At 50.9% G+C, this 12,128-nt stretch overlaps 1 protein-coding gene across 1 annotated transcript; it reads left to right on the top strand.

Moving 5' to 3' along the window:
* Positions 1-2,471: 2,471 nt before the first annotated feature.
* LOC102419504 (integrin alpha-9-like) lies at positions 2,472-11,864 on the top strand (the record flags this gene model as incomplete). Its single annotated transcript, XM_006108930.1, has 4 exons — positions 2,472-2,558; positions 6,487-6,566; positions 9,568-9,657; positions 11,756-11,864. Coding segments are annotated over 4 exons (366 nt in total), but the record flags the coding sequence as incomplete, so codon positions are not given.
* Between the last annotated feature and the right edge of the window lie 264 nt (positions 11,865-12,128).

The following is a 12,128-nucleotide window of genomic DNA, read 5'->3' as shown; positions in this document are numbered from 1 at the left end:
CCAGATGACAGACATGAACCAGGACTGTCCCAGGGAGACCGAGAGCGAAGGTCACCCTGGACTGGGCTTGCTGCCTCTGAGGCCCACAAGCCAATTAGCTGGAATTTAGAGGAGCTTTTAGTTGGGCCCGTTGTGGGCACTGCTTCTGGGGTGAGGAGCATGAGGAAGAGGATGGTGACCAAAGGCCACCCACAGAGAACCATCAGACGCGTCTTTGGGATATGCAGGTCTCGAGACAACATTTGAGAAATTACTCTCTGGTTTTTCTTATTGAAATTGCCAACACACGTCCCCTGGGTGCCGAGGGCAGCCCCTCGCACTGCCATGTAAATGTCTGCTTCTTTGCTGGGAGGACGTCCCCTTCTAGTCCCCGAGCTCTTCAAGTTCAAGGACTGACATCCGTCACGATCCTGGTAGTGGATAGGATGACTCAGCTCCCCAGGGATGCTCAGGGCCCATTCTGAACCCTGCACCGTAACCATATTCTGTGTGTGAACCCACCACCCCGAGTGTTTGGGGGCCAGGACGGGTGAAGAAAACCTTGGAGTAGGGCCGAGGAACAGCCTCCACAGAGTGTGGAAATGGTCCCGGCCGGGTCAGGGTGTTTGTAGAACAGCAATGTAGGTGCTCCGTGGGGCAGGGGGACAGTGACAGGAATATGGGTCCAAATGGGTTTAAGCTCCATTCTGTTTGCAGTGGAGAGAGGCATGTTTTAGGAAGGCCCCTCGAGCAGCCGGTAGGATGGACCAACAAAAGGAAAGCCCCTGGCAGTGGCTCCCAAGCACCGTGCAGCAGGCTCACCCACGTTATCACTTAACATTCATGGAACATGCTTTTCCCAGGCCCCACTGTCTCGGAATCTACTCAGTTGTCCACGCAGAGGCGACTGGGATGGAACCCGGGAATCTGTATTTTTAAAGATGCTCCCAAGCGGATTCTAACGCACGGGGTCCCGAGTCCGTGGGAGAAACGCTCGCCAAGGTCCCTGAGAGCCATTAGAAAACGTATAATCCCCGACGTCGGTAATCCCCAAGATTGGATGCTAAAGAGATAGAGTTGCCTTTGCTATTTCTGTGTCTCCTGTTTTTCACTTCATTGTATTTTGGAGGGATTTTTGTTTTGTTGCTTTTTTTTTTAAGTTTTATTGCTGTTTAACAAACAGAGCAAATTACACAAATCATTAAGTGCCCAGCTCATCGAATTTCACAACGATCACACCCAGGAATATTCCCAGCACCCACGCAGCCCCTTCCACTTACTGCCTCCCCGGTTGCTATCTTGACTTCTAAGCCCATGGATTGGTTATCTTTTAGCATTTGTACTTTTTGTGTGTTTGATAATGTTCCTGCTATGTAAGTATGGCAGTATAGGTTTATAATTTATAACTGAATAGGTCTGTTATAGTAAGTGGTCACTTTTTTTCCCCCCTGATTGGACACAACAGGAAATGTTGGTCGTACTTGTCTAAAGGTCTGGAACAGCTGGTCTGAGCTGAGGAGGGGGGTCTGGGAAATTGGAGCAGGAAGCACGGGCATTTCAGAGCTGGATCCACAGGGATTGGTTCCTTTTGTCCATTGGTTCCTTTTGTCAATTGGTTCCATTGTGTGGAACAGGGAAGGAGACAGGTTTTAGCATGACCTTGGGGAGGTCACACGGCCCCATTGAATTTCAGTGTCCGGCTTCTGGACCCTCAGCAAGTGCTAGTTCCGCCCTGTGTCTCCCCTTCTCCAAAATCTGCAAACATACCAACTCCCCTTGGAAGTCCTGATTTGCTGCAGTGACCTGGAGAAGCAGGGAGGGTATGGAGAGCCTCCTGGCTTTCCTCTGGCCTTGGTTGGAAACCATGTGTTCCGGTGGGAAAAGCGGCTCCCTGTGCCCCTCCCTTAGTTCTCCGGCCATCCCATGAAGAGTCCATGGCGGTTGGGCTAACCTGTCCTTGCCCTTGACCCACCCCAGGGAGGCTTGTAGGGGAGCAGGTCAGCTCTTCTCACTTCTCTGGCTGTCGAAAGAATCCCTGTATTTTCGTGGGTGTCATTTTCTTAGAGTTTGACTTTCCTACACCAGCAAGGTCTTGAAAGGCGGGATTAGGGTGTGGGCTTAGGAGAAAGGGGCTAGAAAGACAACGGGGCTGCCTTTTCATCCAAAGCAGAGGAGGTGTCCAGCTCACATGTGGCCCCATCCCGTGTCCCAGGAGAGCACGGGGGTTCAGAGCCCATGTGTTAGCAGAGAATGAAGAGTGGTTCTGTCCCCTGCACCTGTCCTCCCAGGGAACCAACGGAAGGGTGGGCACCAGAAGAGGCCTGGGACTCGTGCTGGTCAGCGGCTCCTCGTCCCCCCACAGCCCACAATGGCTGTTGTCTGGGAACTAAAGACGGACCCTGTCTGCCGAAGTCTCCATCTGCCTCCCCGAGGCCATGTCCACATCTGTCTTGTGCAGCCGGCCCATCTGTTGGTGTTTTTCTCTCTTTCAGGAGGAAATGGGCATTTCCTGTGAACTGCTGGAATCGGACTTCCTCAAATGCAGCGTGGGATTCCCTTTCATGAGGTCCAAGTCGAAGGTAAGGGGCGGAGTGGGGCACTTCCTTGGGAGCAGCCCCCAGACCCTCCCACCAGCCCCTGACTCCGCCAGCTGCCTCCTCCGGGGTTTCCTCCTGCAGGAGCTGGGGTATGGTAACCCTCTTGTCCATGGCAGTCTACTCCAGAGGGGCCATGGTCACGTGGTCTTTCTCTTTGACCCACATGACATGCCCCAAATGTGAGAGACACAGCATGGTCTTAGCAGTTTGGCAGGCAGCATCTGGTTGGCCTCCTTGAAATGATTTTTTTTTCTGGGACATTGCACGCCACTTTGAGTCCCAGAGGCAACATAGGAGACGATGTGGGTGGTCTGTCCTAGTGACCCACAGTCCTGACCCCCCTGGGCCCTCACAGTTTTCTTAAGAGACTTCTTAAAATGCTTAAAACATAAATAATTGTATTGCACTTCACTTTTTTAAGTAAAAGAAATGACAACCATTTGGATATGTATAAGGAGCCGCATTTTCTAAGCTCAGGCAATACCATGGCACAGCATATTCAGACACTCACGGGGCATTCTCACATGAGCCATCATTATAAGGAGATGCAGAAAGGCGTACATAGAAGATGCGATTTTTGGAGACAAAACTAGAATTTAAAAGACCAGGCCTGCCTTATGAAATGGAAGCTATTTTTCCTGCTGTGATTTGAAGAAAAGGTCATCTTCCTTTGTCTACCTTTCCCCCCCCTAGAATAAATGAAAGCTTGACCCTTCTCTCCTACCTATGTCATAGAATCAAATCATTTTAATTCCTAAGACTTTCTGGCCCCAGTACATGGTAGCTGTTTAGTAAACCAATTTTGGAAATATTCTAGCGAGAAAGAAGACTTGCTTATTTCTTAAAAATCATTGAACCCTTGCCGAACTGGTTTGGCTCAGTGGATAGAGCATCAGCCTGCGGACTCAAGGGTCCCAGGTTCGATTCCGGTCAAGGGCATGTACCTGGGTTGTGGGCACATCCCTACTGGGGGCTGTGCAGGAGGCAGCTGATCGATCTCTCTCATCGATGTTTCTAACTCTCTATCCCTCTCCCTTCTTCTCTGTAAAAATTCAATAAAATATATTTTTAAAAAAATCATTGAACCCATCGGCCTCATTGGAAGAACCTGCTCCAAAGGTCTGTAGCTCTTACCAATACATCTGTGATTGCTGAGCCTTTTTCTGGTTCTCTTTCTCAGCTGCCCACATGCATCCCAGGAGGAGGGAAATGTGAAGGTGGCTGGCCTTAGAAAAGGGGTTACTAGTAGCTGGAAGAATAGAGGTCAGGTTCTGTTAGACTCCAAGTCAGATGAGGAAGGAATACCCTGAACCGTGGAAATCAATATAATGGCCCAATGTCCAATAGTAATGTATGTGGCACATCACTCACAAATTTAATGGAAATCTATTGAGCAATAGAAAATAGACAATTGAAAGATTCTTCACAGTTGCCAATTTATTATGAAATTCAGTCTACGTCCCAAATCAAACCCAAGGTGTGCCTTCCTAATTTTAGTCTAAAGATTACTTTTAAAGGAGAATTGATATCTCTGTCACAAGTAGACCCAGGATCACTTGCCATAAAGAGAAGGTCATCATAAAAATGAAAACAAGGCACTATGGAAATCTGGGGCATTACATTTTGTCAAAATTCATTAATTTTCAAAATAGTTATGGAACCAACAGAAGTATGAACATTGGAATATTGACTTTTTTCCCTACGTGGGGATGCACTGCCATCCTCCCACATACAGAGGTTAAGACCTGTGGCAACGGTAAACATAGAGTCAGGGATCTGAAAGAAAGTGCCTGGAAGAAAGCTCAAGAAGTGATTCAGCATGGACACTGGCTCCCTCTGTCCCACAGCCTGGCATTGCCCTCCTGATTCCCCAGGCCCTGTGGGTCACTGGGCTCAAGACCACCAGCCAAGCATCATGACTGCATGGCCCGGTTACTCTGCTTAGCTGTGTCTCTGACCTGTTCTCCCAGCCCTCCGTCTCTGATTTTGGCTTCTTGGCCTAGGTCTCTTGCTTTCTCACCTCACCTTGATGTCCAGTGTGTTCACATCTCCTGCCAGTTCTGACTCTTTGCTGGGACAAGACCCTTGACTTTCCTTCCTTTGTGTCGTCCAGCTTTGCTTCCTGTCCTGACCCCTGTCAGCTGACAAGTCCCACGGCAGCAGAAATGTCTGTCTAGATAGGGATGCTCAGTGGCCACTGTAGATGATGGTCCCATGTAACCGTCCAAGGTCCGGTCCCTTCAGGCAGCATTCAGTTTAGTTACTAGTGGTTCTCAATCTTCCTAATGCCACGACCCTTTAATACAGTTCCTCATGTTGTGGTGACCCCCAACCATAAAATTATTTTCGTCGCTACTTCATAACTGTAATGTTGCTACTGTTATGAATCGTAATGTAAATATCTGATATGCTATATGTGTTTTCCGATGGTCGCGACCCACAGGTTGAGCCCAGTCTTGCAATGTTAGACCACAGCCTAGAATTAGTCATCAAGGAACCTAACCATTTAGATACTAAATAGGTCATAGACTCACAGAGCTTAAAAGGAATTTAAGAATCATTTTGTCCACCCTCTTCTTTTTATTGAAATGCAAATAGGTTAAGTGTCTTGGCGATGATCACATGATCAGTTTGTGATAGAGCCTGGTTCTCTAACCCCAACCCAAGGGTTCCTCCCACATTTCTACACATGCCTGATATATACATATGTGTGTGTGTGTAATGTATGTGCATGTGTGTGTGCGTGTGTATATATACACATAGATAGATAGATAGATAGATAGATAGATAATAGATAGATAGATAGATAGATAGATAGATGATAGATAGATTGATTGTGAAAAGCATGTGCTTAGGGCAGTGTTCCCCAAATCACAGGATGCTTACCACTGGAGGTACCTGAGATGATTTTAGGTGATATATGGACATAGCACTAAACAACATGGACTCTTACAGTGAGAAAGTTATTACCTTTCAACGCTTTTTCAGTTCTGACCACATCCAGGATAAGGTCTACAATAGTGTAGCATACCTTTAGCACCTTGCTGTCACTTATTTATCTCCCTCTACCAAAATAGAGGAGACCTTAGCCTCGGAGCCTTCAGCAGGCAACAAAAGTCAGCATTGCTTTGTGTTCATTACACCTATTTGATGACTACCTTCTCTTTGGGCAAGTGATCTTGGATTCCCGTCGGCGATCGTGGTATATATTTTCCTTTTAAAATAGTCTTTAGACAAAGTGAGTGAGGTAATGAAAATATGAAGTAAATATCACAGGTGATAGGGTATGCAGATGTGGCCAAAAATTGGGAACATGGTGTGTGAATGAAATTTAGAAAGTCCTTGTTTAAGAGACAAACATATCACTTCCTAAAGAGAATCTCTGTTGTTGAAAAGGACCGTGTGCCTCTTGGCAGAGTGGTTTTTACTGTTAAAGCTGTGTCTCAGGACTGACGATCAAAAAGAGATGCATACAACCCTGGCCATGTGGCTCAGTTGGTTGATAATTGTCCAATGTACTGAAAGATCACTGGTTTGATTCCCGGTCAGGGCACATACCCAAGTTGTGAGTTCAACCCCTGGTTGGGGTGGGTATGGGAAGCAACCGATCGCTGTTTCTCTCTTCTCTTCTCTTCTCTTCTCTTCTCTTCTCTTCTCTTCTCTTCTCTTCTCTCTCTCTCTCTCTCTCTCTCTCTCTCTCTCTCTCTCTCTCTTTCCTTTCTTCCCTCTCTCTCTAAAATAAATAAAAACAAAAATAAATAAATAAATAAATAAATAAATAAAATAAAAACATTAATAAAATATATATGCATGCTAATAAAGCTTGATTTTCCAGGGGCCATAAGTGGGGAAGGTTGTAGCTAACAGTTCAGTTTGGAATGCCTGCTGATGCCAAATGTCTCTCTTCTAGTATGAATTCAGCGTCATCTTTGATACGAGCCATCTGTCTGGAGAAGAAGAAGTTCTCAGCTTCATCATTACTGCTCAGAGGTAAGAGGGATTTCAACTGTGTTTTCCAAAGGTAAGTACTGCTGGAACCCGAAAAGACGAAGTTCTGGCCATGCTGCGATGATGCCCAGGATGCTGAGGAGGAGGAGGAAATGGTTATGCCGTGATAAAGCCCCAAAGCGCTGGTGGAACCAGATCTCGGGTTGCGGGAGCGGGGGGGAGAACAGAGGGAGCAAAGGGCAGGGGGTGGGGTGCTTGTCTAGTTCTGCTTGCACAGCTACCCCGTCTCTCGTTCCCTGTCCTTGAAGGACATCTAGGAGGGTCCTATGCATTCTCAGGTCACTCTTGGGTGATGCAAAGTCCTGCCGTCAGTCCTTCAGGTCTCCAAGCAAGTTCCCAAATCCATGACAACAGTGTGGAGGGACACTTGCCTTGGGGGCGCCATCTTGCTCTTACTGGCCCTCTCCCCTTTTCCTGGGCAGCTTCTGAGCCCTCCAGGCTCACAGCAGGGCTTGTGGGACAGGCAAGGCCTAGGGTAACAGGTGCTGTGAGCGCTCTGTGGGCTCTGCAGGTGTTCAAAGCTGACTCTTACCCTTTGGAAAAGGAAAAACCCAGCCCAACCTCAGCCTGTAGGCGGCTAGAGATACCTTCGGCTTCTGCTGCTGAGTCTGCCCTCTGGGACGCCTTTTCACTCGGCAGATGTCTATCAAGCAAATATTTACCAAATATTAAGCTACTGTTTACCACATACAGCGCTAGCAACTTACTAAATTCAAGAACACCTCCTTCTGTATAGCATGGGGAGACCCCCTAGCATTGGTAGCTTAACTATTAAAGATCAGATCTCCTAATTCTTTGAATCACAACTGTTAAGGAAGCTGTATTATCTGTTGCATACACAGCCGAATATTTCCAGACTTTGGTGCCGATCTGGTCTGACTGCCCCCGAGGGCACCCACAGCCCTCCACTTCCTGCCCTGGCGGAAAGCTCCTTAAAGCTCCTTATCTTGAAAGCTAGGATCCCGCCTTCTTCCCGTCACCACCCTTTGAAGGCCTCTTGCCCACGTGTGGATTCAGGAGGACACAATGTTGAGAGTAAACAGTTTCTCAAGAGCTCCCCTCTCAGCAGCCGCGCTTTGCCGGCCGCGGGGAAGCGTCCCAAGTCACGCGCTTGCAGGATGACTGGAAGCCTTTTGATGTCTGGCCTCTTTATCTCAACTTGTCAACTTAGCTCCGTCTGGAGCAGGCCCCTGGTGACAGACGACACTGCTGGGCCGGAGCTGCCAGCGGCCACAGGTGGCTGGACAAATGGCAGGGCAAGGGGTGGCGCTTCCAGCAGGAACTGATTCCGCAGACCTGGCAGGATGCTGGGGGAGGAGGGGCAGGCCCAGGGTTGCCACCCCATCCATCCGTGCGTGCGGGTCTCCTCTCTGGTCTGCCCATAGCAGTGACCCTCCGGCTTTCATTGCCCCGGGAAGGAAGGGCAAGGAAGTGAGGCACCTGCTGCTGCGTTTGCAAAGGGTGGTGGTTGCCCTCTGAGCGATGGGTGTCACCCCATAGGCGGAAGACAGATGAGGAGTCTGGGGTCAGGGTCGGGAGCGTCATTGTTTCAGAACAATAGGGGAGAGAGGGAGAGGGGATGTGAGCGCTATTTAAGTAGTGTTGCATTCAGCACTTGCTGGGTGGGAGAGGAAGGCAGTGGGGGAGCGGGAGGGCAGGGGGGAGGGGGAGGGGAGGCGGGAACTCTGCACATGGGCAGGGAACGGTGTGATGGGAGAAGTGCACGAACCTCAGCGGGTCTGGGAGACTCATGTCCACCCTGGAGGGTGAACTTGGCTTGCTGCCGGAGCCCCATACTCACGCCATGTGATAGAAACAACCATAAATGCCAGGTCCAGCGACATGCACCCAACAGCCATGCCTTTGACCAAGGTGGTCACTTCCCTGGAATAATCATCGCGATTCATATTTGAGATTTAATTAAATAGCAAAGGGGAACTAGGTCTTCTCTCGTCTTTTCCTCCTCTTCCTTCTTCCCCTTTCTCCCCCCAAACCTCCAGCCCTAGGATCAGGCAAGGGGATCCCAGTGGAAAAGCCCTGCTTGGGAAAGAGTCGGGCTGACCTGGTTTGCTTTGGGTCCCTGGGGCCGTTACCCAGTCTCTCTGCTCCTTACCTGTCCCAGGTGGGGAGTCCCTGGCACGGCAGCCACACAGCTGCTGCTCCCTTGCTTTGGCCTTTCCAGGATGACCTCACAAGAATCCCAGTCCCGTGTTTTCTCACCCCAAAGGGGATGCCTGTCTGTGGACACACTGTAGCCTCAAGCCCACAGCGGGAGCTCCCAGACCATTGCTGGTGACGGGGTTGGTCGGGTCCCCCCTCCTGGGCTTGCCTGTCCGTGGAAAAAGGGCGCCGCCTCCAGGTGGGAAATGGCTGTGAATTCTGGCACGTCCCTTCCTGGCTGCGGTGCCCTAACCTTGCTGGTCCGCTCTTCCTGGAACAAGCACCCATAGCAGTACTCACGCTGCCAGTGCCCATCCATACCCTTCGGCACTCACCTGCTCCCGGCACCCGCCACCTGCCTGAGGCTTCCTCTGTCCGGAGCCCACTCACCTGTGAGCACAGGGAGGTGCCAGGGAGTTAATGGCCCCACTCCCCCTCCCCCAGCAGCAGCCGGTCTCAGGAGTCAGTTCAGGACGAGGGCCCAGCTCCCTGCCCTCCGCTGGGAAGACTGCCTCCCGGAGTTCCCCAGCCAGACCCACAGCCCTCACCTCCTGGGTCACATGCCTTCATTGTCTTCCTCCCGTGCCTTGTCTCTCTTCTCCACTCATGTTTCCTGGGGTCTGCTCCCCACATCTATGTAAGGGGAACACAACCGAGACAATAGGGTGCCCTGTGGCTCTGTACAGGGCCCAGAAACAGAGCTGAGGACGCATCACGTGCAGAGTGACCCTGGGGGGATGTAGATTGAGCTCTGCTGCGGAGCACACGAGGCTGCTGCCCGAGGCCCGGTGCTGACCGCGTCCGCTCTGCTCTTCCCGCACAGCGGCAACACGGAGCGCTCCGAGTCCCTGCACGACAACACCCTCACGCTGATGGTGCCGCTGATGCACGAAGTGGACACGTCCATCACAGGGTGAGTAGCCCAGGCCTGGGTGGCCAGATCACAGAGGTGCTTTGCAGGGGACACTGTGTCTGTCTTGAATTTGCACCTGTAGCCTGGAGTCAGTGGCCCCGCCACCTCTAGTCTCCCCCGCTCTGAAATGCAGGGTGAAGGCTCAGCTCCGGGGACTCATGCCCTCCTCCCTCCTCATTTTCCCCTCTTTCCCCACCACCTACCCACCCACCCAGTAGGTAATGCAAGAAGCTTGACGACAAGTTTAAGGCCCTTCATTTCTTTGAACGTCCTGTCCACCTCTATATGCAAGTATCCCAGCATCCACCCCTCCAGAGTGCCTCGTGGTAGCAGGCGGCATGGTTCCTGGGACTAACATCTCAGCCAGCGGCTATGGGGCCAGCCAGAGGCTGCAGCCAGTGCTGTCCCAGTGCCTGGCTGGCTCGCAGTAGTGCTGGCTTTGTGTCTCTGTTAACCCCTCCTGCAGAGCCGGCAGCTCTGCCCAATGTCTGCTGGTCTGGAGTGGGCAGGGGACCCTCAGGATGGGCCCCACCCCCCTGGCGGGGGGAGGCCATGCCATCCGTGTGCTGCTGGCACTGCTGGAAAGCAGGCCTGTGGCCCCAAAACAGCCCTGTCAATTACCAGCCAAAGCCCAGGCCTGGGAAGTGAGAACCCACTTCCTGTTTCAGGCTTCAGGTAACAGAGCACATAACCTCATGGATGGTGGGGAAAGCATTTGCATAATCATTTGGATCAAATGAGGATCCATGGAACCCTGTCCCCAATGCAAGCTGACCTTCTGGAAGTTCAGGGTTTCTCTCTTTTCAGTTTTCAAGTGCTCTGGGCCCCGGTGGCCAGCAGTAGAAACGCTAATGCAGAGCAGAAGGAGCCATCACCGCCATAGCGCACGCTGCCGGGTGCCCGGGAATGGGCAGGCCCGTGCTCCTGGCATGTTTCATCATGGGCTTCAGGCTTGAGGCACTGGTGGGATATATTTGCTCATTAGCATGTAGATTTGCCTTTGTTCACGGCTCTGTGTTTATCCAGGTAGTTTATTTACTTGTTTCATCAGAGGCACAGTGAGAATGTGCCCTGAACCCAGCCCTGTCCCCGGGGACCACAGAGAAAACACTGGCTCCCTTGATCCTGTTGTCTGATCCTGCTGTCGGGCCCTGGGCGGCCTCACTGGGGGGTGCGAACAGCCTCAGATGAAGCCATCGGTTAAACACATGGGTCAACCTCTGATCCCTCCAGGACCACAAAACAGGGCGAGCACAGGAACCAGTCCTGCCATTGGATAAGACATTTCTAAAGGAATGCACTTAAGTTGAAAATAGATGCATGGCTGTCCATGCAGACTTGGTACCCCAGACCTTACCTTGTTGGTGTTTAGGCCAGTGAGCAGCTTCTAGAATCTCATCTAGAACCCATTATTGGTCTGGAAATTTGAGTGACTCTAGGCTTCGTCTCATCTCGGACGTGTTGATACGGGCAGCGTGGAAAGCATGCTGCAAACTGAGCTTGCATGCTTCGTCACAACTCACACAGCCCCTGTGAGAAATCGGAAGAAAAATGCTGTCATCGAACAGCCTCCACTTTCAAGGCTGAATTTCTGATAATTTTGAATAGTTTGACACATTTACATTTTTTAAATGAATCTGTCACTGGGTGGAGTTTAGGATGCCAAATCTATAATTCACTTACGTTTATTTCCTAAAAGCTTGCCATGATCTTTCTCACTTTACAGGAAGTTTTCCAGGGACAAAACAGAACATGAATAATTTTGTAATCCAGTGTGTTTTTTTAAACCTGAAGTCAAAGCTACCAGAGCCTTCCTCATCATTTTAGAAATATAATCCCAGGACATACTTACATATGCAGCTTGTTGATTTGACCTACGGTGAGAAGTCACTGTTGGAAACGTCTGCTTAGAAAGCAGACGTCTGGCCGTGTCCATGAACGGGAGAGAGAAGTGCCAAGTCCAGAAGGAGAGCAATTGCTGGAAGGCACCAGGGACAGCCAGGTTCCCAAGCCAGATGGCTGGGTTCTCAAGACAGGGGTGACCTTGGGCGGCGTGACCACGGGCTGGGATGATGGATGTCGTGGTTTCCTCTTTCAGAATCGTGTCTCCAACCTCCTTTGTGTACGGCGAGTCTGTGGCCGCGGCCAACTTCATTCAGCTGGAGGACCTGCCGTGTCACTTCCAGCCCCTCAACGTCACCCTTCAGGTACCCACCCTTGCAGACCAGCTCTGTCACGGGGACCCACGGGAGGGCCCCTGGGATGTATCCGCCGACAGGCAACTTGAGGGCCAGGCTCTTTCCAGGAGGCACCGTTCCCCAGCCTGGTGGCCTGCAGTGTGGGGGTATGTGCGTACGTCTTTTTCTGCAGAACTCACACGGAATTCCTGCCTTTCCCTGGTTGGGGGCTCTGGCTGGTGGGACCCCCTTGCTTTTTCAATCACTTGGGAGGAAAGAAGTGCTTGCGACCAC

Source organism: Myotis lucifugus, unplaced genomic scaffold (assembly GCF_000147115.1).
Source record: "Myotis lucifugus unplaced genomic scaffold, Myoluc2.0 scaffold_4400, whole genome shotgun sequence".
Taxonomy (NCBI): domain Eukaryota; kingdom Metazoa; phylum Chordata; class Mammalia; order Chiroptera; family Vespertilionidae; genus Myotis; species Myotis lucifugus.
The sequence above is the reverse complement of the archived record's forward strand: the minus strand, read 5'-3'. Positions and strand labels throughout refer to the sequence as shown.